Genomic DNA, 26,691 nt, shown 5'->3' with positions numbered 1-26,691 from the left:
CTACTCTGCTATTGGGTATTAAGATCATGTGATCTTACATCATAACACTTGTCTTAAAGGTGTACTACATGTCAGATTACTACATCCCTCCCCCTTTACTGAAAAATACATTTTACAATTTTTCCAAAATATCAAGTTATTTACAAAGTCAGTCTCTCTGGGTGTTTCATTATATGTGTAAAATGTCTCAGCTCCACAGCTTCTGAAGTTTGATTTGGAACCTCCTTTACTGGGGTCATCTGAGCATCTGGTTCTACAGCAGGTACCTGTAAATCTGTTTCTTCGATTCTTTCAGGTACAGTTGGCCCTTCAAACACATTTGTACTCGGTTGAGCTCTTTCAACAGGAGATGCCGATTCAGTCTCGAACACACGGAATATATCTGGATATTTTGGTTTCTCCTCTTCTTATGTGATCCACATGTCTCCTAATTACTCGACCTTCAACTTTCATGTGGTAGGAAAAAGGTCCTGTTACGGCACTTACTTCATCGGACAACCATACTGGTCCTTCTCTAAACCTTTTCACAAATACCTTCTCTCCTATATTAAATGTTCTGCCCTGTGACAATCATGTCCCATTTTCTGACTTTCCTGCTTTCTTTCTACCTTCCCCCCAAAGTTTGGCATAATCAGGCTCAGTCTCGACCAGAGACGGCGCTTCATCAACAATTCCGCAGGTGTAACACCTGTTGTCGAATGCGGGGTTGTTCTATAATGGGAAAGAAATCGTGCTAATTTAGTCGCTATCAAATCTCCAGACAATTTGTTCATACCAGATTTGAACATCTGAACTTCTCTCTCTGCGAGTCCATTTGAAGAAGGGTGGTATGGAGATGTTTTCACCTGGACAATACCATTGAGGCTTGTAAATCGGTTATATTCAGCACTTGTGAATGCTGCTCCATTGTCTGATACTAACACTTCAGGTAATCCATTAATTGCAAAACTTTGTTGTAGTTTGCCTATTGTCGCTGAAGATGTGGGTGACCTCACTTTGTATATGTCCATCCATTTTGAATGCGCGTCTGTGATGAGTCCCCGTAACGGGTCCCACATAATCGATGTTTATTCGTACCCATGGTCTTCCCAGCGGTGTAATGGGGCTGTTTCAGGTTTTTGCTTTTGTGTGCCACTGTGCCTGATTCTACCTTTACAATGCCTCATGAGCTATCCATATCAATGGCAGAAGAAACATTTGATCTTTTTAAGCTGTGGTTCATTATAAAGTTGTCTGCTTCCATTTCTGTTAATATTTTATGCCATGTTTTTGCTGCTGAGTTTTCCTTTTAATTTGTCTGCTAACGGTGGCTGCTTCCCACTTTTGAGTAAAGCTCTGCACTTTCGCATTCTTTTTGGTTGAGGCTTCCTGGCCAACATGAAGGACGGCGCCATTTTGCGCTCCTCGAATGGTGACTGAGTCTCATGCTGCACCTCCCATTGCCAGAGCGATTTCTAACTCCTTCTGAAAATCTAAATTTGTTTCAACCAGTAACCTCTTCTGAGTTGCACTTCCGTTTAAACTGCACACCGAACGATCTCTAAGCATATCATTGATAGAAGCACCGAACTTGCAAGATCCAGTTAATTGTTTCAGACTCACCACATAACAAGCAAATGTCTTCCTATAGCTCTATTTCTTGAGTTGAGTTTAAACTGTCACATGGTCACCCTTGGCTCACTAAGTCATCAAAACTTTTCGAGTCTGGGGCACTGGGCGCCAACAGATTTCGAATTAATCCATATGTCTTACTCTCACACATGAACAGAAGGATTGTGCACCTCTTTTTCTCCACCGCAATGTCATTTGCCTGGAAGAAGAACATAGTAAGACCAAACGTCCAAGTTGGGACAAAAGGCTCTGTTCTTCCAAATTGTGGCATGCTCTGAGGAAATTACTTCAATGATAGAGAAGGAAATTTTCCTTTACTTCCAACTACCATGTGGGGTAATGTCCGATATCGGTCCTCCTGATTTCCTTCGTTCTTCCTCGCATTTTCCATGGCTTTTCGTGCTTTTACTCTCATTGCCAGTTTGTTGGATCCAGTGCCCTTTGGTTTGTTGGGGCTAAAGGATCCTAGTTGCATGCTTGATTTGGGGTGACTGAATCGGTACAGAGACAGAGAACACCTAGAGATCGTTGTTAGAATAAACACATGCTGTTTATTTACAAACTAAACTCAGCAGCTACATTTGTGCACACACAACTTAAAACTCTGTCTTCACTCTTCAGTGTCGAACTCAAGACTCTCTCACAATGGTAGCCCATGCTACTCTGCTATTGGGTATTAAGATCATGTGATCTTACATTACAACACTTGTCTTAAAGGTGTATTACATATCAGGTTACTACAGAGGGGTAAATTGGGTGGTGTCTTATTGGTTTCAGAGGGCAGAACACCCACAATTTTACCATAGGCCCCTTCCATGCCATGAAGCTTCACCTTGATGTCCAGCTCAGGCCGTATTGTCAGTGGAATGATACCACGACTGGTGGGCACAGGTCAGGTCTCTGTGAATTAGCAGTCACCAATCTGGTCAGGGCCCAAGAGTGTGAGGCTCAAATACTTTATCATTTAAACCAGTTACTGCCATTTTGTAATTATTTCTCTTTCCTTTGATTGACAGGTTTACTTCCCATCAAAAATGAGAGCAGGCCCATTTACATGAGGTAAAGACACCGTTTATTGGCAGATTTATTTTCTTTTCTGAAGGTTTATTTATTGTGACTTCCCTATGTGACACATCACACCTAGACTGGGAGGAGGGCAAGTGAATATGTTGTCCACAGTAGGATCTCCTGCCCTCAGTTGTTTGTCCTTTTCCTTGGTGGTTATACTGCCAACTAGGCGAATGCTTTTTGCCAAGTGTGTGTCCTGACCATGGGTGAATACTCGCTCTAAGATGCGTGCCCTGCTCTCTGGGAAATTACATGCCCTAGGATGCAAGGCCTACCCCATCAACCCACTGCAGGAGACTGCCCTCCTCCAGGTGATGTCAAGCTCTCACATGACCTCGCCATCATTTGGTCCATGTGTGCAGCGCAAAGTAAACCAGAGGTCAATTTTCTGAGGCTCTCCACTGCTTATCGGTAAACTCTGGCGACCCTACCCTTAGCTCCCTCTCCAGCAAAGGGTGTCGATGGCAGGCAAATGAACCCATGATTTCCGGGTTGTGTCAAGGCCCTGCAGTACTGGCAGCTCTCAAAAAATGTAGCCTATGGAACAAGATGTGCAGCAAGGCAGGGATATCTATGGAAACATGACGCACAAAAGAAAGGGAGTTTGGTCTTAGCTGCGTCAGCTGTGGCTCAGTTGGTAGCATCTTTGCCTCTGAGTTATAAGGTTGTGTGTTCAAAGTCCCTCTGTAGAGATCTGAGCACAGAATCCAGGCCAGTACTCCAGCACAGCACTGCACTGTCACAGTGTCATCCACCACATGTTAAACTGAAGATAAAAACAAAAAACTACTGCGGATGCTGGAAATCCAAAACAAAGAAAGAATTACCTGGAAAAACTCAGCAGGTCTGGCAGCATCGGTGGAGAAGAAAAGAGTCGACGTTTCGAGTCCACATGACCCTTCAACAGAACTGAGTATAGTTAGGAGAGGGGTGAAATATAAGCTGGTTTAAGGTGGGGGGCGGGGGGAGAGAAGTTGAGGGTGGGGTGGTTGTAGGGCCAAGCAAGCAGTGATAGGAGCAGTTAATCAAAAGATGTCACAGACAAAAGGATCAAAGAGGTGTTGAAGGTGGTGATATTATCTAAGAAAATGTGCTAATTAAGAATGGATGGCAGGACACTCAAGGTACAGCTCTAGTGGGGGTGGGGTGGAAAGACTGACAAGGTATTAGTTGTAGATTTAAAATTAATGGAAATAGGTAGGAAAAGAAAAATCTATATTAATTATTGAAAAAAACAAAAGGGAGGGGGAAGAAACGGGGTGGGGATGGTGGGGGAGGGAGTTTAAGATCTAAAGTTGTTGAATTCAATATTCAGCCCGGAAGGCTGTAAAGTGCCTAGTCGGAAGATGAGGTCCTGTTCCTCCATTTTGCGTTGGGCTTCACTGGAACAATGCAGCAAGCCAAGGACAGACATGTGGGCAAGAGAGCAGGGTGGAGTGTTAAAATGGCAAGCGACAGGGAGGTTTGGGTCTTTCTTGCGGACAGACCGCAGGTGTTCTGCAAAGCGGTCACCCAGTTTGCGTTTGGTCTCTCCAATGTAGAGGAGACCGCATTGGGAGCAACGAATGCAGTAGACTAAGTATGGGGAAATGCAAGTGAAATGCTGCTTCACTTGAAAGAAGTGTTTGGGCCCTTGGATGGTGAGGAGAGAGGAAGTGAAGGGGCAGGTGTTGCATCTTCTGCATGGGCATGGGGAGGTGCCATAGGTGGGGGTTGAGGAGTAGGGGGTGATGGAGGAGTGGACCAGGGTGTCCTGGAGGGAACGATCCCTACGGAATGCCGCCGGGGGGGTGAAGGGAAGATGTGGTGGCATCATGCTGAAGTTGGCGGAAATGGCGGAGGATGATCCTTTGAATTTGGAGGCTGGTGGGATGATAAGTGAGGACAAGGGGGACCCTATCATGTTTCTGGGAGGGAGGAGAAGGCGTGAGGGCAGATGTGCGGGAGATGGGCCGGACACGGTTGAGGGCCCTGTCAACGACCGTCAACTGAAGCCCTGCTTGCCCTCTCAGGTAGTCCCAAAGCACCATTTCAAAGAAGAGCAGGGGAGTTCACCCAGTGTTCCTGGACAGCATTTAACCCTCAGCCAACATCCATTCTACTAAAACAGATTATCTGGTCATTACCAGATCTTGTGGGATCTTGCTGTGCGCAAATTGTGTGCCGTGTTTTGTGAGTTAAACCAGTGACTGTACTTCAAAAGTACTCAATTGGCTGTAAAGTGCTTTGGGACATCCATAGCTTGTGAAAGATGTTGTGTAAATGAAAGATTGTGTTTTTCCTCTTGTTAGTATTTCTGCCAATTAAGGTAAACCCATCGGATATTTCATTGATTTAATTATGGACTCCAGTGGGTGACAACTATTACACTTAACAATGTTGCTACTTTGAACAGGGGGAGGTTGGCATTGCAGAGGGACCCAGGAGAAGCCTCCCTTCCCTCTGTGTGCCTAATTCCTAATTTGCTAATACATAAGGCCTATGTCATATGTCATAAACTGTCTCACTCCATTCCCATAATTAAAGCATGGATCAGGAGGGTATTTTTAGAAACTCCGTCATAATTTTCCAGGAAGTACGTAGGGGATTTGAACTAATAGGACATACCTTGGAGACACAGATGTAATGTGTTAACAACATTTGCAAATCATATCCTGTACCTTCACAACATGTAACATTATCAATTACTAATGTTGCTGCACTGCATAATGTGAGAACTAGAACCAGGCCCTGATTTAATTCTTAATCTAATTCTCTTCCCTTTTCTACCCTTCTCTTCTCATACGCCACTGGCAAATCCTGGACTGTCAATGTTCTGGTGGTCATCATTCACCAGAAACGGAACTGGATTAGCCACATTAATGTCTTGGGGACTATTGCAGGTCAGAAGCTGGGAACTCTGTGGTGTGACTCACCTCCTGACTCTGCAAAGCCCATGCACTAATTAAAAGGCACAAGTCAGGGCTGTGGTAGACTACTCTCCACTTGCCTGAATGGATGCATCTCCAACAACGCTCAGGAGGATTGGTACCAGGTAGGACAAGGCAGTCCTCTTGATCTGCACCTCATCTACCACCTTAGATATCCAATCCCTCCACCACTGGTTCACAGTGGCTACAGTTGGTGCTTTCATCAGTAACTCACCAAGACTTCTTTGGCAGCGCCTCCCAAACCCTAGAAGGGTAAGGACAGCAGGTGCTTGGGAACACGATCACCTCAAGTCTCTCACCCAAGTCACACACCATTTCTACTTGCTCATAAAAAGTCGTCCCCTCATTGTTGTTGAGTCAAAATCCTGGGACTTTCTCCCTAATAATACCCACACCACAAGGACTTCAGGAGTTCAAGAACCATTACCTTCTCAAGGACAATTAGGGATGGGCAATAAATGCTGGTGTCATACCCAGTACAGGAATTTCATATTATGAACTCTCAGATAATACTTTTAAAAATTGGACACATAAAAGCTGCTAAGGTGGCCATCGCAAATCATCTGCCTTTTAGCATTTGGACTACAGGCAGCATCAAGTCTCCGGCAAATACCTAATTAAATGTAGACGTAGGTGAAGGTATCTCGCAGCCATCCATGGAATTCACACATCTCTTTGTTTAAGGATGGGCCAACACAAAAGACAAAGGAGTGTGCAGACTGTCTGTCTCCATGTTTCATACTGGACAAAAGGGAAGATCGAAACTCAATTTGTGTCAGATGGAAGTGAATGGCCACTATCAACCTCACATTGAATCACAGTGGCCTCCCCCATCCAAACTAGGCCTCATATGTGTAAATCCAATCTTTCTATGTGCATGTGTGAGACTGAGTGTGTGATGTTGCATTAATTTAAGTAAGTGAGTGAGAATAAACAACTTTATTTATTTTAAACTCACAAAAGCTTGTGCTGAATCGCTTAATCAAAATACACACTCCAAGGGTAAACAAAGACTGACTGATTACGGGCAGTAAGAAAGGAAATGCACTCTGTCCGTGACACTTGCCTTGCCAATTATGTCCACGTCCCAAGAATTAATATTTTTATAAGTGCCCACAACTTTGACTTTTAATCTGAAGTGGCCTAACTATCTTTTCTCACATCCCAGGAACAGCTTCTTTTTAAACTGGTTTGCTTAAAGAACAATGATGAGTTCCTAATGACCTGGCGTGAGCTATCTCAACCTGGATGTCACGGGTTTTATCTCCAAGTTGTGCTGAGTTAGGACAGGACAGTTGGCCTCAGTGTCTCCATATTAAGTTAACCAAAGTAAAGGGAGGTGGTGGCAAAGTGGACTAGTAATACAAAATCCCTGGCTAATGCTTTGGGGACATGGGCCTGAATTTTATCTTTGGCGGGCATGGGCGATTGGCGGGCCTGGGAGTGGCCGGGAAATGGGCCACCGACCACAAGTGACCCCCGATCCCAATTTTGCGCTGGCTGGCCAATTAACGACCAGTCAGCGTGAAACACAAACTGAAAAGCTCAGTGCTGCTGGGGTGGGGGCGAGAAGAGGGTGGTCACCACGAGGGTGAGCGCTGCAAGGGAGCTCCCTGAAGGCAGGCCAAGGAGCTGCAAACATTCAAATGATGAAATAAAGGTTTAAAAAGCTGCGAAAAAGAAGTCCTGAAAATATACCTAATAAAAATGCTGTCCATAGGTATTTATTTTTATATTATTTCATAATGGAGATTTCGTCATGCCCTTGGATGAGGTTTGATGAAAATGCAGAAGCTGCCTGGTCAATTTGTCCATCTGCCAACCATAAGGTTGGACAGGCCACATAAAATCGGAGACAAATGCGCCGTTAATGGGCTTGATTGCTCTCTTACTTGTCAGCGGGCGTGCTTCCGACTTTTGCGTGTGCCCGCCGAGCGAAATATCGCGCGAGTGCGCGACGACGTTGGGAATGCTCGCCCAACATCATCTCGTGCGATTTTATGCCAGATCGGGTCGGGTGTGCGGCCGCCCACGGGATGTAAAATTCTGCCCCATGGGTTCAAGTCCCAATATGGCACTTACATCATTATTACCACCCCATCTGCCCCCCTTTCAGGTCTCTGAGTTCATACCTTCAGGCAGTCTTGGGGCCTTACAAAACGTTTGTATCTTGTTCTTACTCCTGTCGGAGGAGGCGTAGGCTGTCTCTGCTGGTAAACTTTGCTAAATTGTGTTATTGGGATTATTATATTCATGGGATAGATGAATTCCTGGGATAGCGCGAATGCTGGATAGCTGTATTGGTGAGATAGCTTGATTCCTAGAACAGATGTATTCCTTGGATTTCTGTATTCCCAGGTTATTTGATAGCTAAATTCCGAGGTAGCTATATTTTAGGGAGAGTGGGAATCCATGGAAAAATTCTCTGGATAGTTATAATCCAAGAATAACAATAACCCTGGTATAGTTGTAATCCCGGGATGGCTGGATCCCCTCGAATAGCAAGATTTGCAGGATAACAGACTCTGGGATAGTAGGATTCCCAGGATAGCTGTATTGTAAGGATAGCTGTAAACCCAGGATAGGGGGATTCCCGGGATAGCCGTAATCCGAGGAAAAATGAAATCCCAATAAATATTTAATCCCAGGATAGCTGCAATCCTGGGATAGCTGTAATCCCGGGATAGCTGTAATCCCAGATTATCTGTAATCCCAGGACAGCTGTATTCCCGGGATAGCTGTAATCCCTGAATAGGTGTAATCCTAGATTAGCTGTAATCCCAGGTTAGATGTAATCCCAGAATAGCTGTAATCCTGTGATAGCTGTAATCCCAGAATAGCTGTAATCCTGTGATAGCTGTAATCCCAGTATAGCTGTTATCCTGGGCTAGCTGTAAAACCATAAAACCATAAGACATAGGAGCAGAAATTAGGCCATTCGGCCCATCGTGTCTGCTCCGCCATTCAATCATGGTTGATAAGTTTGTCAACCCCATTCTCCCGCCTTCTCCCCGTAACCTTTGATCCCCTTACCAATCAAGAACCTATCTATCTCCGTCTTAAATACACTCAATGAACTGGCCTCCACAGCCTTCTGTGGCAATGAATTCCATAGATTCACCACTCTCTGGCTAAAGAAGTTTCTCCTCATCTCTGTTCTAAAAGGTCTTCCCTTTACTCTGAGGCTGTGCCCTCGGGTCCTAGTCTCTCCTACTAATGGAAACATCCTCCCCACGTCCACTCTATCCAGGCCTTTCAGTATTCTGTAAATTTCAATCAGATCCCCCCTCATCCTTCTAAACTCCATCGAGCATAGACCCAGAGTCCTCAAACTGTAATCCCAGAATAGCTGTAATCCCGGGATAGCTGTAATCCCAGTATAGCTATTATCCCAGGCTAGCTGTAAACCCGGGATAGCTGTTATCCCGGGATGGCTGTAATCGCAGGATAGCTGTATTCCCAGATTAACTGTAATCCCAGTATAGCTATTATCCCAGGATAGCTGTAATCCCGGGCTAGCTGTAATCCCGGGATAGCTGTAATCCCGGGCTAGCTATAATCCCGGGATAGCTGTTATCCCAGGCTAGCTGTAATCCCGGGATAGCTATAATCCCGGGATAGCTGTTATCCTGGGATAGCTGTAATCCCGGGATAGCTATTATCCCAGGCTAGCTGTTATCCCGGGCTAGCTATAATCCCGGGATAGCTGTTATCCCGGACCAGCTGTAATCCCGGAATAGCTGTTATCCCGGGCTAGCTGCAATCCCGGGATATCTGTTATCCGGGGATAGCTGTTATCCCGGGCTAGCTGTAATCCCGGGATAGCTGTTATCCCGGGCTAGCTGCAATCCCGGGATATCTGTTATCCGGGGATAGCTGTTATCCCAGGCTAGCTGTAATCCCGGGATAGCTGTTATCCCGGGCTAGCTGTGATCCCGGGATAGCTGTTATCCCAGGCTAGGTGTGATCCCGGTATAGCTGTTATCCCAGATTATCTGTAATACCAGAATATCTGTAATCCAGGGATAGTTGTAATCCCAGAATAGCTGTAATCCCAGAATATCTGTAATCCCAGTATAGCTATTATCCCAGGCTATCTGTAATCGCAGGATAGCTGTATTCCCAGAATAACTGTCATCCCAGTATAGCTATTATCCCAGGCTAGCTATAATCCCGGGATAGCTGTAATCCCAGGATAGCTGTTATCCCGGACTAGCTGTAATCCTGTAATCCCAGGATAGCTGTAATCCCAGTCTATCTGTAATCCTGGGATAGCTGTTATCCCGGACTAGCTGTAATCCTGGGCTAGCTGTAATCCCAGGATAGCTGTAATCCCGGGATAGCTGTTATCCCGGGATAGCTGTTATCCCAGGATAGCTGTAATTCCAGGATAGCTGTTATCCCGGGCTGGCTGTAATCCCGGGATAGCTGTTATCCCAGGATAGCTGTAATCCCGGGATAGCTGTTATCCCGGGATAGCTGTAATCCTGGGATAGCTGTTATCCCGGGATAGCTGTAATGCCGGGATAGCTGTTATCCCAGGATAGCTGTAATCCCGGGATAGCTGTTATCCCAGGCTAGCTGTTATCCCAGGATAGCTGTAATTCCAGGATAGTTGTTATCCCGGGCTAGCTGTAATCCTAGGATAGCTGTTATCCCGGGTTAGCTGTTATCCCGGGATAGCTGTTATCCCGGGATAACTGTAATCCCAGGCTAGGTGTAATGCCGGGATAGCTGTTATCCCGGACCAGCTGTAATCCCGGGATAGCTGTAATCCCGGTCTATCTGTTATCCCGGGATAGTGAGCTCCCACTGACTGCGCTCTGCTCCCAATCTGTGTGGTTTCCGTTGCCCCGGTAACGCTGTATTTGTTTGGTTTCAATCAGAGCCTCCGGGGAAAGGGAGCTGACGGCGCCGAGCTCGGTCCCCGGCCCCCAGCCTGAGCTCTGAGCGGCTGCCCGGTGGTACCCATGCCTTCCCCGGTCCCCCCCAGCCGCCCTGACCAGGACACCCCGGCCAGTCCCCAGCCCCACAGCCCCCTGGCTTCACGGCAAATCCAGGATCCGCTCAGCTCGCCTGAACGGATCAAAGCCACACCAGCCCAGAGCATCTTGGAGTTAAACCCTCCGCCTGAAGTGGGAGTGCAGGAGTGGCCAAGCGGCTGGAAATATGAAGGGGAGTTTGAAGGAAACCTGAAACACGGACAGGGGGTATTTCAGTGGGCCAACGGAGAGGTAAGTGAGTCCAGTGCCCACAAACGATAGGAAAATGGGACCACTGTCCATATGAGTACTTTAGACTGACAAATAGTTCAATTTACCTGACCTGTTTCCACTTGTAAACCTACCAAATCAAAACTTGAACATTGTTTCTGCTCCAACCACCAGCCCTGGCTGTGAATCTCACAGCTTTAACTCCCTGTGTGAGTAAGTGTCTCCTGCATTCTGTTCCAAATCTCTGCCATTTAATCTTGTACTATATGTTTCCTTAAGTACTGAACATTCTGCTCAGCTGTGGCTCAGTTCATAGCACCCTCGCCTTTGAGTCAGAAGGTTGTGGGTTCATGTCCCATTCCTGGAAACCAAGAACTGTGAATGTACTCGAAAGAGTTACATGCGATCTGTTGATAACTCGAAAGAGTTACAAGCCTGCCCCATCCTTTCACAAATCTGTGGTGTGCAATTGAGGAGGGACATCAGGTACAGACAGATCCTCAGTCATTGTTGAATGAGAGCAAAATACTGCAGATGCTGGAAATCTGAAATAAAAGCAGAAAATGCTGGAAAAACTGAGGCAGCATCTGTGGAGAGAGTTAACGTTTTGAGCCTAATATGAATTCTTCAGAGCCCAGTTATTAATGGATATGTTTATAACAAGGAGGGGGACAGTTAGGGAGGAATTGGCTGGCAAACTCAGAAATCAGTTCCTCCAAACCATTTCCAAAACAACTGGGGTTGTTGGCAGGAGGCGGGATGGGAGAAGCAAAATACTCCAAAAGCTAGAAATGTGAAGCAAGAACAGGACATGCTCAAGAGAGGTAGGTAGGGTCAATGTTTCAGATCAGTGACCATCCGAAAAGCCTTCGACCTGAAAAGCTAACTCAGTTTCTGTCTCACAAGATGCTGCCCAGCCTACAGTATTTTCTGTTCTTATTTCAAAAAATTTTATAAATATTCGGAGCCTGGTAGGGAGGTCACCCAACATCCCCCAGCAGGGACTAAAGCGGACGTTTTTGTGTCAGGACTACCTATTTTGTAAGTACATGCCTGAATATTTTCAACATTCATTCAGCTCTCTTCCTTTCAAAACTAACTATAAGTAGATTATATGGTGCTCGAGAAGAGGGCACCTGCCCCCGCTCTCAAGAGCTGATGAAATAAAAAGCAAATGCCCCTCTACCCTGTCACGTCAAACATTCCCAGAGCAGGATAGACGCAGAGTAAATATCCCTCTACACAGTCCCATCAAACACTCTACAGTAGGAACATCTCAAACCAGATACAGAGCAAAGCTCCCTTTACACTGCCCCACCAAACACTCCAGGTACAGCACAAGTTAGATACACAGTAAAACTCCTTCTACGCTGCTCCATCAAACACCCCCAGGACAGGTAGAGCACGAGCTAGATACAGAGTAAACTTCCCTCTATATGTCCCATCAAATATTCCCAGGGAAGGTACAGGTTAGATACAGAGTAAAACTCCCTCTACACTATCCCATCGAATATTCCCAGGGCAGCTATTGCAGGGGTTAGATGCAGAGTAAAACTTCCTCTACAGTATCCCATCGAACATTCCCAGGGCAGGTAGAGCACGAGTTAGATACAGAGTAAATCTCCCTCTACACTATCCCATTGAACATTTCCAGGGCAGATACAGCACGAGTTAGATACGGAGTATAACTCCCTCCACTCCCTTCCATCAAGCCCCCTCAGGTCAAATACAACATGGATTAGACAGAGTAAAGGCCACACTATAATATCTCACCAAATGCTCCCAGATTAGATTCATAGAAAATGTAGCATAAAAGTAAACCATTCAGCCCATAATTTTTGTAGCAATACTAGCTTTTCCATTAAAATTGTCCACTTCAATCCCATTCTTCCATACTTTCCCCAGTTCCATTTACATCACTCCTATCCGATTTTCTTTTAAATGATGTTACAGTCAATGGCTCAATGGCTCCTTGTGATTAAAACATCCCATGTTCTAATAGCCCTCAGTGAGATAAAGGTTATTTTAATTTCCCCTTGTTTTTTCAAGTTCTAGTCCTCAGATTATGTCCTGTTGTTAACAATGTGCCAGCCAATGAAAATGACCTTTCACTCTTAACAGTTTTAGAATTTTGTAAATCACTATTGCTCTCTGTTCTCATGGAAAAAGAGAATTTTTTGAACCCTATTGACTCTACACTCATCTTGGTGGTATAATTCCATGAGATTTACCTGTTGCCCCACAACCCTCCACGATATCTGCGCTTCTCTAATTCTGAACTTCTGATCATTCCCAATTTTAATCAGTTCACCATCAGTATCTGTGCCTTCAGCTACCAAGCTCCCTAACCTCTGGAATTCACTCCCTAAACTTCTCTGTCTCTCTACTTCTCTTTCCACCTTTAAGACACTCTTTTGACCAAGCTTTTTGTCATCTGCTCTAATATCTCCTTATGTATATAGCTCAGTGTCAAATTTTATCTGATATTGTTCCTGTGACGTGCTTTGGGATGTTTTACTACGTTAAAGGCGCTTTGTCACTACAACTTGCTGTTGTGTCTGCGGCACCTGTTCAGAACAAGCACGGGCTACAGCCTTGCGGGCTGGGCTGCAAGGGGAAAAGGCCTTACATGATGTTAAGGATTAGTTAATGGGGTAATTGCCCAGCTTTGCAGCCTCAAACCTGCCCACTGGGAACACGCGATGTGGATTGTTTTCCAACCTCGATTTGAAATGAGTGGAATTTCTGCTGCATGGTGGCTTCTGCACTGATAACATGGAGATGAGATTTCAGATTGATGACCCGAAGGTCAGAAAAATATACAGCATGACTGTGTTGCATTTCTCATGTCCTTCTGTGCTCTGAAGCACCACCCTACCCACCCCCCCACCTCCTCCACTGATGACCCTGTGCGTTTTATTCATGCAGTATTACGTCGGGCAGTTCTACAAAGATCATCGCCATGGAAAGGGGACCTACGTCTGGCCAGATGGGAACAAATTCACAGGAATGTTTTACCTGGATCGAAAAGATGGATATGGGACTTTAGAAATGAAAGATGGCTCCATATTCCAGGTATTCAATCGATAAGCTCAACACATTGCAGGGAAAAGAAGCGCAAAATGTTTTTCTTGAAGGCAAGGTAGGCAGTGCAGCAGGGGCTGTTTTAGTTTTACTCATTCTCTGGATGTGGCCATTGCAGGCAAGGCCAACGTTTATTGCAAATCCCTTATTGCCCTTGAGAAAGGGTTTCCTTGAACAGCTGCAGTCCATGTGGCGTAGGCATTCCCATAGTAGGAAATTTGACTCAGCAGAAGGAATATATTTCCAAGTCAGGGTGGTGTGGGGCTTGGTGGGGAACTTCCAAGTGGTGGTGTTCCCCATGTGTCTGCTGCCCTTGTCCTTCTAGATTGTAGAGGTTGTGGGTTTAGGGTCGGGGCATACAGATTATCAAATGATTAAAAGTGGCAATGCAGTTTAAAAGGGCTTTAAAAATGTTAGCAAAACACTGGGTTCATTTCAAGAAGATTAGAATTCAGAAATGAAAGAAAAGAGAGAGTTGGGGGGGGATGGGGGGGGTGAAATCCTTAAAATGTTGACGGCATTCAATGGAGTAGATGTGCAGAAGGGAAAAACTAGGAACCATAAATATAAGACAGGCATTATTAAACCAATAAGGAATTTGGAAGAAATTTCTATACTCAAGAGAGTGGTAACAATGTGAAACTTGCGACTGCATGGAGTAAGTTGAGGTGGATATTATAGATGTGTTTAAAGGTACACTAGATAAGTACATGAGAGAAAAAGGAATTGAAGTAGTCTCCACAAGAATCCCTCCCTACCAATATCGCCATGAGTATTCCCTCAGTGGCCTCCTCCCTCGGTTGCACACTGCTTGGATGATTTAGGATTGATGCATTGTTGTATACTGCTCCCCCACCAGTCTTCCTGTGCTGTAGTGTAGTGACCAAGGGTCTAGTATAGGGCAGACTGTGGGCCTTATGCACCCCACTTGTCCTGGTGACCCAGCACTATTTTTCCTGATACCCTAATTGCTAATTTCTTCAGTTTGATTGTGGTGGGGGAGGACAGGACTGCGTCTCACAGTCCTGTACATTCTAAGTTGAAACAATGAGATGTGTTGGCATTAGTCACTTGGGATACACACAAACTAATGGAAACTTGGCATTAAATTTACATTGCTGGTGAACAGTTGTGATTATACTACTGGCCTCACAACTTAAAAGTCATGAGTTTAAATCCCATCCGTGCAGGTTGTGAAACTGAAGCTAATAAATTTGGCCATCTCTGGTTTGCCGCCAGCAAGGCTGACCATGAAAGCTATTGGATTGTTGAAGGGAATCTGCTTCTCCTATCTGACCTCACTTACATGTGGCTCAGGACAACTAGGGAGGAGCAAGAAATAATATCTTGCCACTGTTAATCACATCATAAGGACAAACAAGAGGCTGACCAACAAAAATAGCTTGGATGCACCTGCACCTGCCCCTGCCAACAATCTAACTACTGGCTAAGTAAATGCGCAGTCGCATATGAATTGTTCAGAGGACCCGCTTCCTGCCGAGCTTCCAAGCGGCAGCAGCTGCATGGAAATTCCCAGCCAATGGTTGTGAAGCATTTTGCAACATAATGAGGTGCTATGTAAATGCAAGTTCTTGCACTAACCTCTGATCTCCTGGTTTGTTCAAGTTTCTTCTATAATAAATGAGCATCCAATTTCCCTGTACATAAACAGTCAAATGGACCATTTTATTTCACCGTGTATCGCCATTCCGCTTCGTATTCCACTCTCTGTAACCTGGAATCTTTTTTTTTCCTTCTTCATTTAGGGGCTTTATAAAGCCGATGAGCGTTTTGGGCCTGGGGTGTTGACCCATTCCAATGGCCGCCAAGATGTGGGTCTGTGGTACCGGAATCAGATCATCAGGCTTTGTTCTGAAATTCCAGGAGCCTTCACGGTGAAGAATCACCCAATTTACCATTCTGAAGTAAAAGAGCTTGTCATCCCGATGAAAACTTACAAGGAGAAGTACTTCTGGAGAACCAATCCCAAAGAGGACCCCTTCTTCTACCCGTACAAAAAGTTCCTCTTTGACGATAACTACACTCTGCCTGAGGAGATTGAGATTTATTCCACTGATGCTGACCACTTGCCCCTCACTCGCTCTTACACGAGAGAGGGTGACAGACATTTCTTCCAAGAAGAAGAGCTAGGAGACGAGAACGGCACATATAAAATCACCATCATAAACCAAACTCCTTTGATGGTTAAAATGCAGTTGCACATCCACAGACATAGGTATACCTCTGTAGGTTATTCTGAGAAGCTGGCCAAGTATCAGTAACATATGATGCACATCATTTGTCCATGTCTTCCTCAATTGTGCAAGTTTTTCTCCTTTCTTCCAGGTAACAGGGGGGCAGGGAAAGTAATCTACTCCCAGGATTCTGTCAATGCTGCTTTTCACTGTGGCATGAATGGAGAAGAAGCTTGGAAATGACTTGCCTTTGCAGCTATTCCCTCCCTTACCCCCACACAGCCACAACCTCTGCAAGTGAGCACAAAACCTAAGCTGACACTTCAGTGTAGTACTGAGAGAGTGCTACACTGTCTGAGATGCCATCTTTTGGAATAGACACTAAACCATGGCCCTGTTTGCCCTCTGAGGTGGACATAAAAGATCCAATGGCATTATCTTGACGAATAGGTGAGCAGTTCTCTCTGGTACGGGCCAATATGTATCACTTGACCAGCATATCTGAAATAAAAGCAATGGCGACATTTCAAAAATATTTTACAAGTTTAAAGTACTTTGGGACATCCTGAGGTGGCAAAAGGCACTATATAAAAATGGAAAGGCTTTATTTCTTGAACATTTCTAGTCTGTTTTTGTTTAGGGTTAGATTGTAGTGAAGTACAATGTATAGTAATTACAGTGTGGAAACAGGCCATTCAGATCTATGTTGGTATTTATGCTTCACATGAGTTTCTCTCCACCTTTTTTGGTCTAACCCCATCAACAAATCCTTCTATTCCTTTCCCCCTCACGATTATCTAGCTTTCCCTTAAATGCACCTATATTAATCACCTCAGTGGTAACAAGTTCGACATTCTAAGCACTCTGTGGCTATAAAAGTTCTCCTGAACTCCCTATGGGATTTATTAGTGACAATCTTATATTTATGAGCCAATTCTAGTCTCACCCGGAATTGGAAACATCTTCTCCATGCCTAACGTATCAAAACTCATTCATAATCTAAGAGACCTCGCTTAGGTCATCTCTCAGTCTTCTCATTTCCGAAAAAAGAGACCAAGCCTGTTCAATCTTTCTTGATATTCAAAACCTCTCAGTTTTGGTAATATTCTAATAGCACCTTTTCCCATGCCTCCATATCTCTTTTATTGAGATCAGAACTTTTCACAGTTATCCAAGGACAGAACAGTGCAGAAATTTGCACTGAGTAGACAGGCACCCACCTGGTCCACTCAAGCGTAAAATGATGCGCGATGACGTTGAGCGAGCATCCCAACATCATCACGCACTCACGCGATATTTCGCTTGGCGGGCGCGGGCAAGAGTCTGCAGCGCGCCCGCTGGCAATTAACAGGCCTATTAAGGCCATTAAATTTATAATTGAATGAAATTTTTCACTGCCTGTTCAACCTTACGGTGGGCGGGCAGGCGAAAAGGCCAAGCGGTCTTGGGGATTTTTTAGGAAACCTCATCCATGGGCAGGATGAGGTTTCCAACAGCTATTAAAAATTTTAAAATTTTAAAATTCATTCATAACATGTCCCCACTCTTGTGACAGAGTCACATGATGGGACATGTTTTTTAACATTGGTAAGTCTATCATTTTTGATTTCACAAATCTTCAGCTCCCTGAGGCAGCTCTGTGCCTCAGGGAGCTTTCATTGCGCACACTCGCGTGCATGTCTGGACTTCTGCGCTCGTGCTCCTCCCACCCCCACCCAGGCGGCACTGAGCACTGCAGCGCATGTTTCACACTGACTGGCTGTTAATTGGCCGGCCAGCGTGAAATCGATGTCGGGGCCCGATCACGGGCAGTGGTCAGCTTTGCGACTGCTCCCGGGCCTGCATGGCGCGCCCACCCAGTAGGGTCAAAATCCTGGCCCAATTGTTTAACAGTACATAAGTTTAACATACGGGGCTGAGTTTTTGCTTTGGGCTTGGAGAAACAGGAGTCAGGACTGTTTCTGGGTCTGTACCCTGCCTCTGAGGGGAAACAGCCACTCATTGGAATTTCGATCAGGGTACCTTCTTAATTGACATGGGGACAGGTTCCCTACCCAATTCAGGGCTCTTGAAGCTAGAGGGCCAATCAGAGGCCTCCTTGGATGGAGCACCCAGCTGCAATGAATGGTAAGTAACTGAGAGGGTGCTTTGGCATGAAAGTGCCCTCTCAACCACTTTTAAAAAAATCAAATACAAAATAGAGAAAGCAGCCAGCCCACAGCAGTTGGTGGCAGGGGCTGGAGTGGGGTGGGGTGAACCCCTCTACAGGGCTTGGCTGCACCTGCATTTCCTGTCACTCAGGCCTGCCTGTCTCTCAGCGGGCCTCCTTAACCTACTTTCGACAAGGCTCTTAATGAGCCTAACTGACTGCCCACCTTGTGGTGTCCTGTCAGCTCGGAATCAACCACAGACAAAATGGGTCAGGAAACTAGAATGGCGACTGGTTTTGATATCTCCAGGATTCATCCACCTCTGTTCCTAACCTCGGTGGGGCCCCAAAATCTCTGCTTTAGAAATCTAACCCTCTAGTAATGAACCCCACCTTTGCCTTTTTGCGTTTACTTGCCTCGCTCCCTTTAGTGGTTTATTTATTGTAACCCCAGAGCCCTCTCTTTCACTACACCATTTAGACTTTTGTTTTCCAAGGAGTACTTTGCTGTCTTGTTCTTTCCATCGAAATGCACTACTCAGACTCTATATTGAAGGTTATTTGTCAGTTTTAGGCCCACGCTGCAAGCTTATTAAAATCTCCCTGTATTATGTTACAGTTGTTTTCTGTAGTAACTAGGACCCACTGCTCCCCCGCCAATTCAATACTATCTGCAAATTTTAATTTTTTTCCTTCTATTCTTTCTTGTGATGTGGGCATCACTGGCAAGGCCAGCATTGATGCCCATCCCCAATTGCCCTTGAACTGAGTGGCTTGCTAGGCCATTTCGGAGGGCAATCAACCACATTGACCTGGAGTCACATGTAGGCCAGACTCAGTAAGGATGGCAGATTTCCTTCCCTAAACGGCATTGGTGACCCAGTTGTTTTTTTACAACAATCAATGATTGTACAATGTATAGTAATTACAGCATGGAAGCAGTCCATTCAGATCAACAGGTCCATGATGGTGTTTATGCTTCACATGAGCCTCCTTCCAACCTTGTTGGTCTCATCCTATCAACAAACCCTTCTATTCCTTTCTCCCTCATGTTTATCTAACTTCCCCTTAAATGCATCTATGCACCTCATCCACTGCCTGTGGTAACAAGTTTTACATTCTAACCACTCTGTGGGTATAAAATTTCTACTGAACCCCTTGTTCAATTTATTTAGCAGTCGTGGTCACCATTACAGAGAGGACTTTATTAATTGATATTAAATTCTACCAGCTACCATAGTGGGACTTGAGCCCATGTACCCTGGCTTGTTGGGCCAGTGATGCTACCACTACAACACTGTCTCCTCTCAATTATACTTCTAACTCCTGAGGTAGCTATTGGTCAAAGGAAGATAGAGAAATAGAGAAATTTAGGGAGGATGCTCAAAAGAGCAGGACCACATTGACTGAAAACTGTGCCACCAAAGGTGGGAAAAATAACTGATAGACTTGAATTTATATAGCACCTTTCACAACCGCAGGATGTCCCAAAGCACTTTACAGCCAGTAAAGTTCTTTTAAAGTGTTGTCACTGTTATAATGCAGGAAACATAACAGCTAGTGTAAGCACAGCAGGATCCCACAAACAGCAATATGATAACTTGCAGGTCATCCATTTCAGTTGGTTGATGGATAAATATTGGCCAGGACAGCAGGAGACCTCATCTGTTCTTCACTGAAGCAGGGCAATGGGTTCTTTTCTGTACCCTTACAAGGGGAGATAAGATTTTGGTTTAACATCTTACCTGAGAGATGGCACTTCCAACATTGCAGCTTTCCCTCGGTACTGCATTGACGTGTCAGCTTAGATTTTGCACTCAAGCCGTTGGACTGAGACTCAGAGGCGTGGGGGCCTCCAAACCTAAGACAGACAGCCAAAGGATGTAGGAGGACATTTAAGGGTTGGGAGAAGTAAGGCTGTAGAGGTGTTTAGAGACAAGAATTTTAAATTGGATGCTCATGAGGGAGCGGAAAACCAGAATATTCCAGATTTGGCCTTTCAACCATACGCGATCAATTCAGCCTGGGCTTCAACATCCGTAGGCCATAAGGGGATTAGCTATGGTTCCCTCATCACCTCCACTGTCGACCACTATCCATTGTCACTTCCTAGAAAATGGACATGAACATTTTTTTAAAATTTATTCTTTCATGGGATCTGGGCATCACTGGCAAGAGTAGCTGTTGCTCACCCTGACTTGTCCTTGAACTGAGTGGCTTGCTAGGCCATTTCAAAAGGCAGTTAAGAGTCAACCACATTGCTGTGGATCTGGAGTCACACACAGATAAGGATGGCAGATTTCCTTCCCTAAAGGGCACTGGTGAACAGATGGGTTTTTTGCGACACTCATTTCATGATCGCCATTACTGAGCCTGAGATTAGTTTTTCAATTTTAGATTACTAGTCCAGTGATATTGCCCCTATGCCACCCCCACCCCCAAACTGGTGAGGACAGGTCCGGGCTCAACTGTGACATCCCCCTGTGCCCCCTCACCCCCGCCACCTCGACCATGTCGGAATACCCACCCAATGTCGGCTCACAGATGGCAAATGGCCTCGAGAATGAGGTTTCAGGAGGTGGAGGTAGGGGCCGCCCAATAAGGAGTCAACGTCTCTGGCTGATGAGTAGAAGAAATAGAAAAGCATCACATATGCCGGGATTCTCTTTAGAATTGATGCCCTTAATGCAAAAGATTATTGTCCAGTTAGGCTGCCAATCCTCCAAGATTGTCCAGGAGCCTCCAGGAATTGAAACTTGGACACTGCTGGGAGCAACCCAGCAAGAAAAATCACAGGGGCATTCATTTCTTTTCCGTTTTCTTTAAACATGTTTGCTTACTCATTGTAGAAACCTATAATATTAATATGCAGTTTTGTCTGTCCGCACTATTGGTCGGTGGGTTGATTTGTTGGGCGGAGCCTGCTATACGTGGAGGCATGTGGTGTGGGTGGAGGACTGGAGTGCGTGGCTGCCAATTATTGGTGGCGCGGCAGGGTGGGAGGGGGTTGTTGGAGATAAAGAATAGTGGAAGGTAAAGAGAACCTAGCAACAAAGTTACCCTGGCTGGGGGTATTGAGGAGGGGTGGGGAATGGCATGGAGGATTGGTCAAACTTTGATTTGCTCCTGGCATCCAATTTTGGATCTCAAACGCAGAAGGAAGTTCGGTTAGAACTACCACCTCTGCTAAAACCGAGAGGCTGGAGAGAGAGACCAGGGACTGGGAAGAGACGGGAGACGGGGGGAGAAACAGGACAGGGGAGAGATTGGGGACTAGGGAGAAACAGGACAGGGGCGAGATCGGGGACTGGGAGAGACAGAACGGGGGGAAACTGAGGACGGGGAGAGACTGGGGAACTGGGGAGAGACAGGAGATGGGGGGGAAATGGGGCAGGGGAGAGACAGGACAGGGGAGGGACTGGGGAACTGGGGAGAGACTGGGGTCTTGGAAGAGACAGAAGACTTGGGAGAGACAGGATAGGGGGAGAATGGAGACTGGGGAGGGAGATAGGTCTGGGGAGAGACAGGGGTCTGGGGAGAGACAGGGGCCTGGGGAAAGACAGGAAAAACGATTGTTCTCCTGACATCAATCAATACAGAGAGCGAATTAGAGATATATATCTAAAGTAATAATTTGCTGTTTTGTCTGTCTGCACTGTTCTGATTGGTCGATGGGCTGATTTGGTAGGCGGTGCCTGGTGCATGTAGAGGTACCGGGGATGGGGGTTTGGTGGAGAAAAGGAACAGAAGGTAAGGGGGAGCCCAACACAAAATTACCCTGGAGAGATCGGAGAGGGCTGGAGGTTGGCACAGAGGGGAATGAATGGGAGGAATGGAGAGAGAATGGGATGGGACGGCAGCAGGGGATGGACTGGAGAATGGGAATGACTTGGTAGGATGAAGACGATATGAGAAGGGTGAAAGGATGGATATGGAATGAGGGGCATAGAAAGGATCGAATGGCATTGGATGGGAATTTAATGAAGTAACTATTGCAACAGAGATACTAATGTTTTGCGGGTCTCTGCGAGTAATGAACAGAAAGCAAAATATTGTGGATGCAGGAAATCTGAAAGGAAGCCAGAAAATGATAGAAATACTCAGCAGAGAAAAGCAGAGACAATGGGCGGAATTTTCCCAGAATTGCACTAAGTGCAGTAGCGGGCGGGTAAAATGGACTCCTACCCGCCAACGGAAATGACGGGTTTTCACGCCGTATCTCCCTGAGCCCGCTTTACTATTCATGCATTCCCGGGAAACACGCTGTTTCTATGGCAGGCAGGCTCTCATTCGCCCGCTCGCCATCACCCCGCTGTTGCAACACACCGGCCGCCATCTTTAAAAAGCAGCCGCCAGCAAAGTGCTCATCACCACCAGCTCACCACCGCTGTCCGGGAGACATGGCCAGCAGAGGAAAAAAGACTGCAGCCCCCCCACCACTTCAACAACAGGTCCCTCGAGCAACTGCTGGATGCCGTGGAGGCCCAACGGGATGTGCTCTACGCCCCCCTCTGGCCACAGGATGGGCAGCAAGGTCACCAACCCAGCTTGGGAGGTGGGGGCAGTGGTGGTCAGTGTGAAGGCCCTGCAGAGGGGGACAGCCACCCAGTGCCGCAAAAGGATGAATGATCTCCTCCGTTCCACCAGGGTAAATCACTCTTTTCATCACTCCCAACTCACAAACCCATCACACATCCATAGGGCCCTCACTCACTGCCAGTGCAATGGACATCACCATTCACTCTCTCACACACACCGTCATTGTCCTCATCCCATCCATGGGACCACTCACCACCCACACAGGCCAGGCATACTTAGCATCTGGCCCGGCAGGAGTCCTGATACACTCTCCCCATCTCTATCCATGCAGGACAAACTGGCTCACAACAGGAGGGAAAGGTCACAGACAGGTGGAGGGATGCCGGAGATCAAAATTCTCACCGAATTCAGAAACACAGCCATCCAGCTGGCCGGCGATGACCAGGACCGGTCCTGCGCTGACGGTGAGGTCGGCGCTGCTCTACCAAGTGAGGATCCAGCAATGCAACATCCATCAGATAACCAGGCTGTGAGTGATGTGTCCTGTTTCACAGGCCACTGCCATGCACTAATTATCTCCCCTTGCTTTCGCAGGCACATCTGCCAAACAGCCGACAGAGTCCATGACCCAGGGCCTCCAAACAAGCTCCGAAGAAACCTCTGAAGAGGAATCTGAAGACACCCTCCCTGAAGTCCCATCACAGCCTCACCCACACCCTCTTCCAGCACAGAGACAGATACCTCGGTGGGACCTGGCTTTAGAGTAGCCTCAGGATCACAATCTGGTGAGCACATCGCACTGTCTGATCCACAGCAGGCGGAGGCAGGGATTTCCCAGGTCCCCAGCACTCAGAGGACTGCTGGAGGCCAGAACGTTGCTGAGTCCAAGTCAAGTGATGAGTCTCTGGACTCGGTCATGTCACAGTTGCTGGAGCTGCAAAGGCAAACTCAGGAACATCAGGAAGAGATGTCCACTGCACTCCTCAGATTGCAAGGCACAATGGAGGAGTCTGTCCGTCTTCAGGCTGAGGTGATAGCGCCGGCATTGCAACGCACTGAGGGCAACACTGGCAGGATGGTGATCGCCATGGAGACCTTGGCCCAGGACGTCGTTCCTGTACTGCTGTGCGGGCTTAACTCCATCGTTGATGCCATAGTTGGCCTCCAACAGTGTGTACGTGAGAGGGTGCTGGGCAGCTCGATCTCACTCCAGTTACCCCTTCCACTCACAGAGTCAGCCAGGGGCCCTCGGTAACCCATAGGGAGGAGGGTCAGCAGATGTATGCTCCGGGGCCATCATTCAGGTGCCCCCACCTCTGCTGTGGATGTCCAGGGAGCGCCAAGACGTAGTGGCAGAGTTAGGAGTTAGCTAAAAGTAGTTGCACAGCCTGCGCACGGGTGTTGATCACTTGTACCTACTGTTCACTATTGTCAACAAACTCCTAAGAATGTCTCCCTGCCTGAGGCTCCTTGTTCTGATGAGCAGTGTTCTTATCACTCAGATGTGAAACCTTTCTGCACAAGATAAAAGGCAGGTGTCTCAGTCCAGGGCCTCTTCCCTATGCTCTGTGCAGCCTTCAGACCACAGTGATGGTCCAGCCTCACACTCCCTGGACACATTACCGATGCCTGCACCTCGATGGTGCTGGTCATTGCTGCCAGATGTTGTGGGCAGGCGCCACAGAGTTCCCTCATTCTCTCTGTGTGCTCTCAGCACCTTTAAGGTGGGGCTGGCCCCCATCACACCAGTATCTGTGCCCAGTGATGCTGTGCACCAGCTCCTGAAGGGCTGAGGTGCTGAAGGCGGACACAGCATCAGATGTGTCTAAAGTTTCATGGCTGCGTCTCTGAGATGCCCTGACCATGGAGCGCAAGCGAGCTGCCCTCGGCCAGACAGGAGTCAGACATTCTCAGAGGCTATGTGAAGATCTGTGGAGTGTCCTCACTGCATGTTGTCATCATCCTCCTGCAATCGAGTGACTATTAGGGTCTCCACTGCATCTCCATCACAGGAGCATTCTCACGGAGGGTATTGGCACTGAGATAAGACAGACTGGAGCCAACATTCACAACTGCGATGTGAGGATCTATGGGGCACCTCACTGCATGTCGTCAGCATCCTCCACAAATCTGGCAGCTCTGAGGGCCTCCCGAGTGCACCTGCCTCGTCTGGCCAGTGTGAGGGCCTCAGCATCGTCATCGCCACTTTCGAGGACCCCCTCACCCTCATCTCCATCAGCGTCCTCCTCACTGGAGGGGACGTGCAGCTCCTCCATCTCCTCCTCAGCCAGCTCCTCCCCCTGTTGCAGCGCCAGGTTGTAAAGGGTGCAGCAGACGATGATGATGTGTGACACCCTCTGTGGACTGTATTGCAGGGATCCACCAGACCGGTCCAGGCACCGGAAACACATCTTCAGCATCCCGATGGTCTGCTCCGCCAAGTTGTGAGCTGCAGAATGAGCCTCATTATAGCGTCGCTCTGCTGCAGTCTGAGGCCACCGCACGGGTGTCATCAGCCACGGCCTCTGTGGGTAGCCCTTGTCCCCAAGGAGCCAACCCTGCAGCCTCTGTGGACCCTGGAAGACTTCAGGGATCTGCGAGTGACCCAGGATGTAGGCGTCATACACACTCCCTGGAAACCGTGCGCACACCTGCAGGATGCGTTTCTGGTGGTCACACACCAGCTGCACATTCAGTGAGTGGAAGCCCTCGCGATTGATGAAGTCCACCGAGTGTAGCGATGGAGACCTGAGCGCCACATGAGTGCAGTCAATCGCCCCCTGTACCTGTGGGAATCCCGAGATCAGGGTGAATCCAATGGCCCTTGCATCCTGGATGTCCCGGTCCTGGGCGAAATGCACAAAGTTGTGTGTCATGGAGAAGATGGCACCCGTGACCTCATGGATGCATTTGTGGGTGGCGGATTGTGAATCCCACAGAGGCCCCTGTGGAGCCCTGAAAGGAGCCACTGGCATAGAAACTGAGCACCGCGGCCACTTTCACAGCCACTGGCAGTGGATGCCCTCCATGTCCCCTTGGCGCCAAGTCCTGCAGTAAGTGGCAGATGTGAGCCACCAGGTCCCTAGACATGCGCAGTCGTCAGCGACACTGGTTCTCAGTCATCTGTAGGAATGGCAGGCGGCGAATATAGACCCTGGGTGTCGCTAGGCACCGACCAGCCACGGCTCACTGTCACTCCTGGGCAGTGTGTGTGGGAGCCCCTGCTGCCCCTTCTTCATGAGGTTGCTGCCCCTGCCTTTGCACGGCCAGGAGCCTCAGTCACTCTCTCCCCTGTCTTCCACGGTCTCTGTAGGCCATCAGGCAAACCGCTAGGTCACCAGGATCCATGATCCTGCAGCATGAAAGAAAGAGAGAGACGTGGTTACCATGGCTGTACTTAGCACCTTTCCTGGCCCTGTGTGACCACCCCTTAATGCTTCCCGGAGAGTGCTGGTCACCCCTCGGATGGCCAGAGGTGAGTGCGCTGCATGGCTGCCCTGTCAACCTGCCACATGGGGGACACTGGTCCAGACCAGGATGCTGAGATTGCAAAGGGCTGTGAGCACCTCCAGCAGTGACTGCTACATGGCCAGCGATAGCGAGGAGATTGTACAATGTGTGCAGTCCAACTGCTCCACGGTCCAATAAAGTGGTGGTGGACTCGAAGTCTGTGCCGGGAGGGTGGGGGGTTGTAGGGGGCTGGGGGGATGGTGTGGGTAAGGTGTGGAGCACTTGGTGGCCCTTTGGTGCCTCCGTGTTTCTTGCATGGGTGGGCAGGCTAGGAGCCCGACCCCAATCATATCACTGTGGCTGCGCCTGATCTGTCTCAGTCACAGAGACATGGTCAGTTTATACAGTGTCCCTAATGTGTGGCCACTGCCCTCGCTTACCCTGCCCCCCAC

At 47.5% G+C, this 26,691-nt stretch overlaps 1 protein-coding gene across 1 annotated transcript in view; it reads left to right on the top strand.

Annotated features, from left to right (window-relative positions):
* Positions 1 to 10,516: 10,516 nt before the first annotated feature.
* The window catches only part of ankmy1 (ankyrin repeat and MYND domain containing 1), a 177,170-nt gene continuing 160,995 nt past the window's right edge, over positions 10,517 to 26,691 (top strand). The window contains exons 1-3 of the mRNA XM_078564626.1: positions 10,517 to 10,843; positions 13,751 to 13,897; positions 15,673 to 16,184. Of these exons, the coding sequence (XP_078420752.1) occupies positions 10,580 to 10,843; positions 13,751 to 13,897; positions 15,673 to 16,184 (923 nt within the window). The 5' untranslated portion in view covers positions 10,517 to 10,579. The remainder of the gene's footprint in view (positions 10,844 to 13,750; positions 13,898 to 15,672; positions 16,185 to 26,691) is intronic.

The sequence above is a fragment of the Cetorhinus maximus genome, chromosome 19 (assembly GCF_964194155.1).
Source record: "Cetorhinus maximus chromosome 19, sCetMax3.hap1.1, whole genome shotgun sequence".
Lineage (NCBI taxonomy): Eukaryota > Metazoa > Chordata > Chondrichthyes > Lamniformes > Cetorhinidae > Cetorhinus > Cetorhinus maximus.
This window is presented reverse-complemented; position numbering and strand designations above follow the sequence as displayed.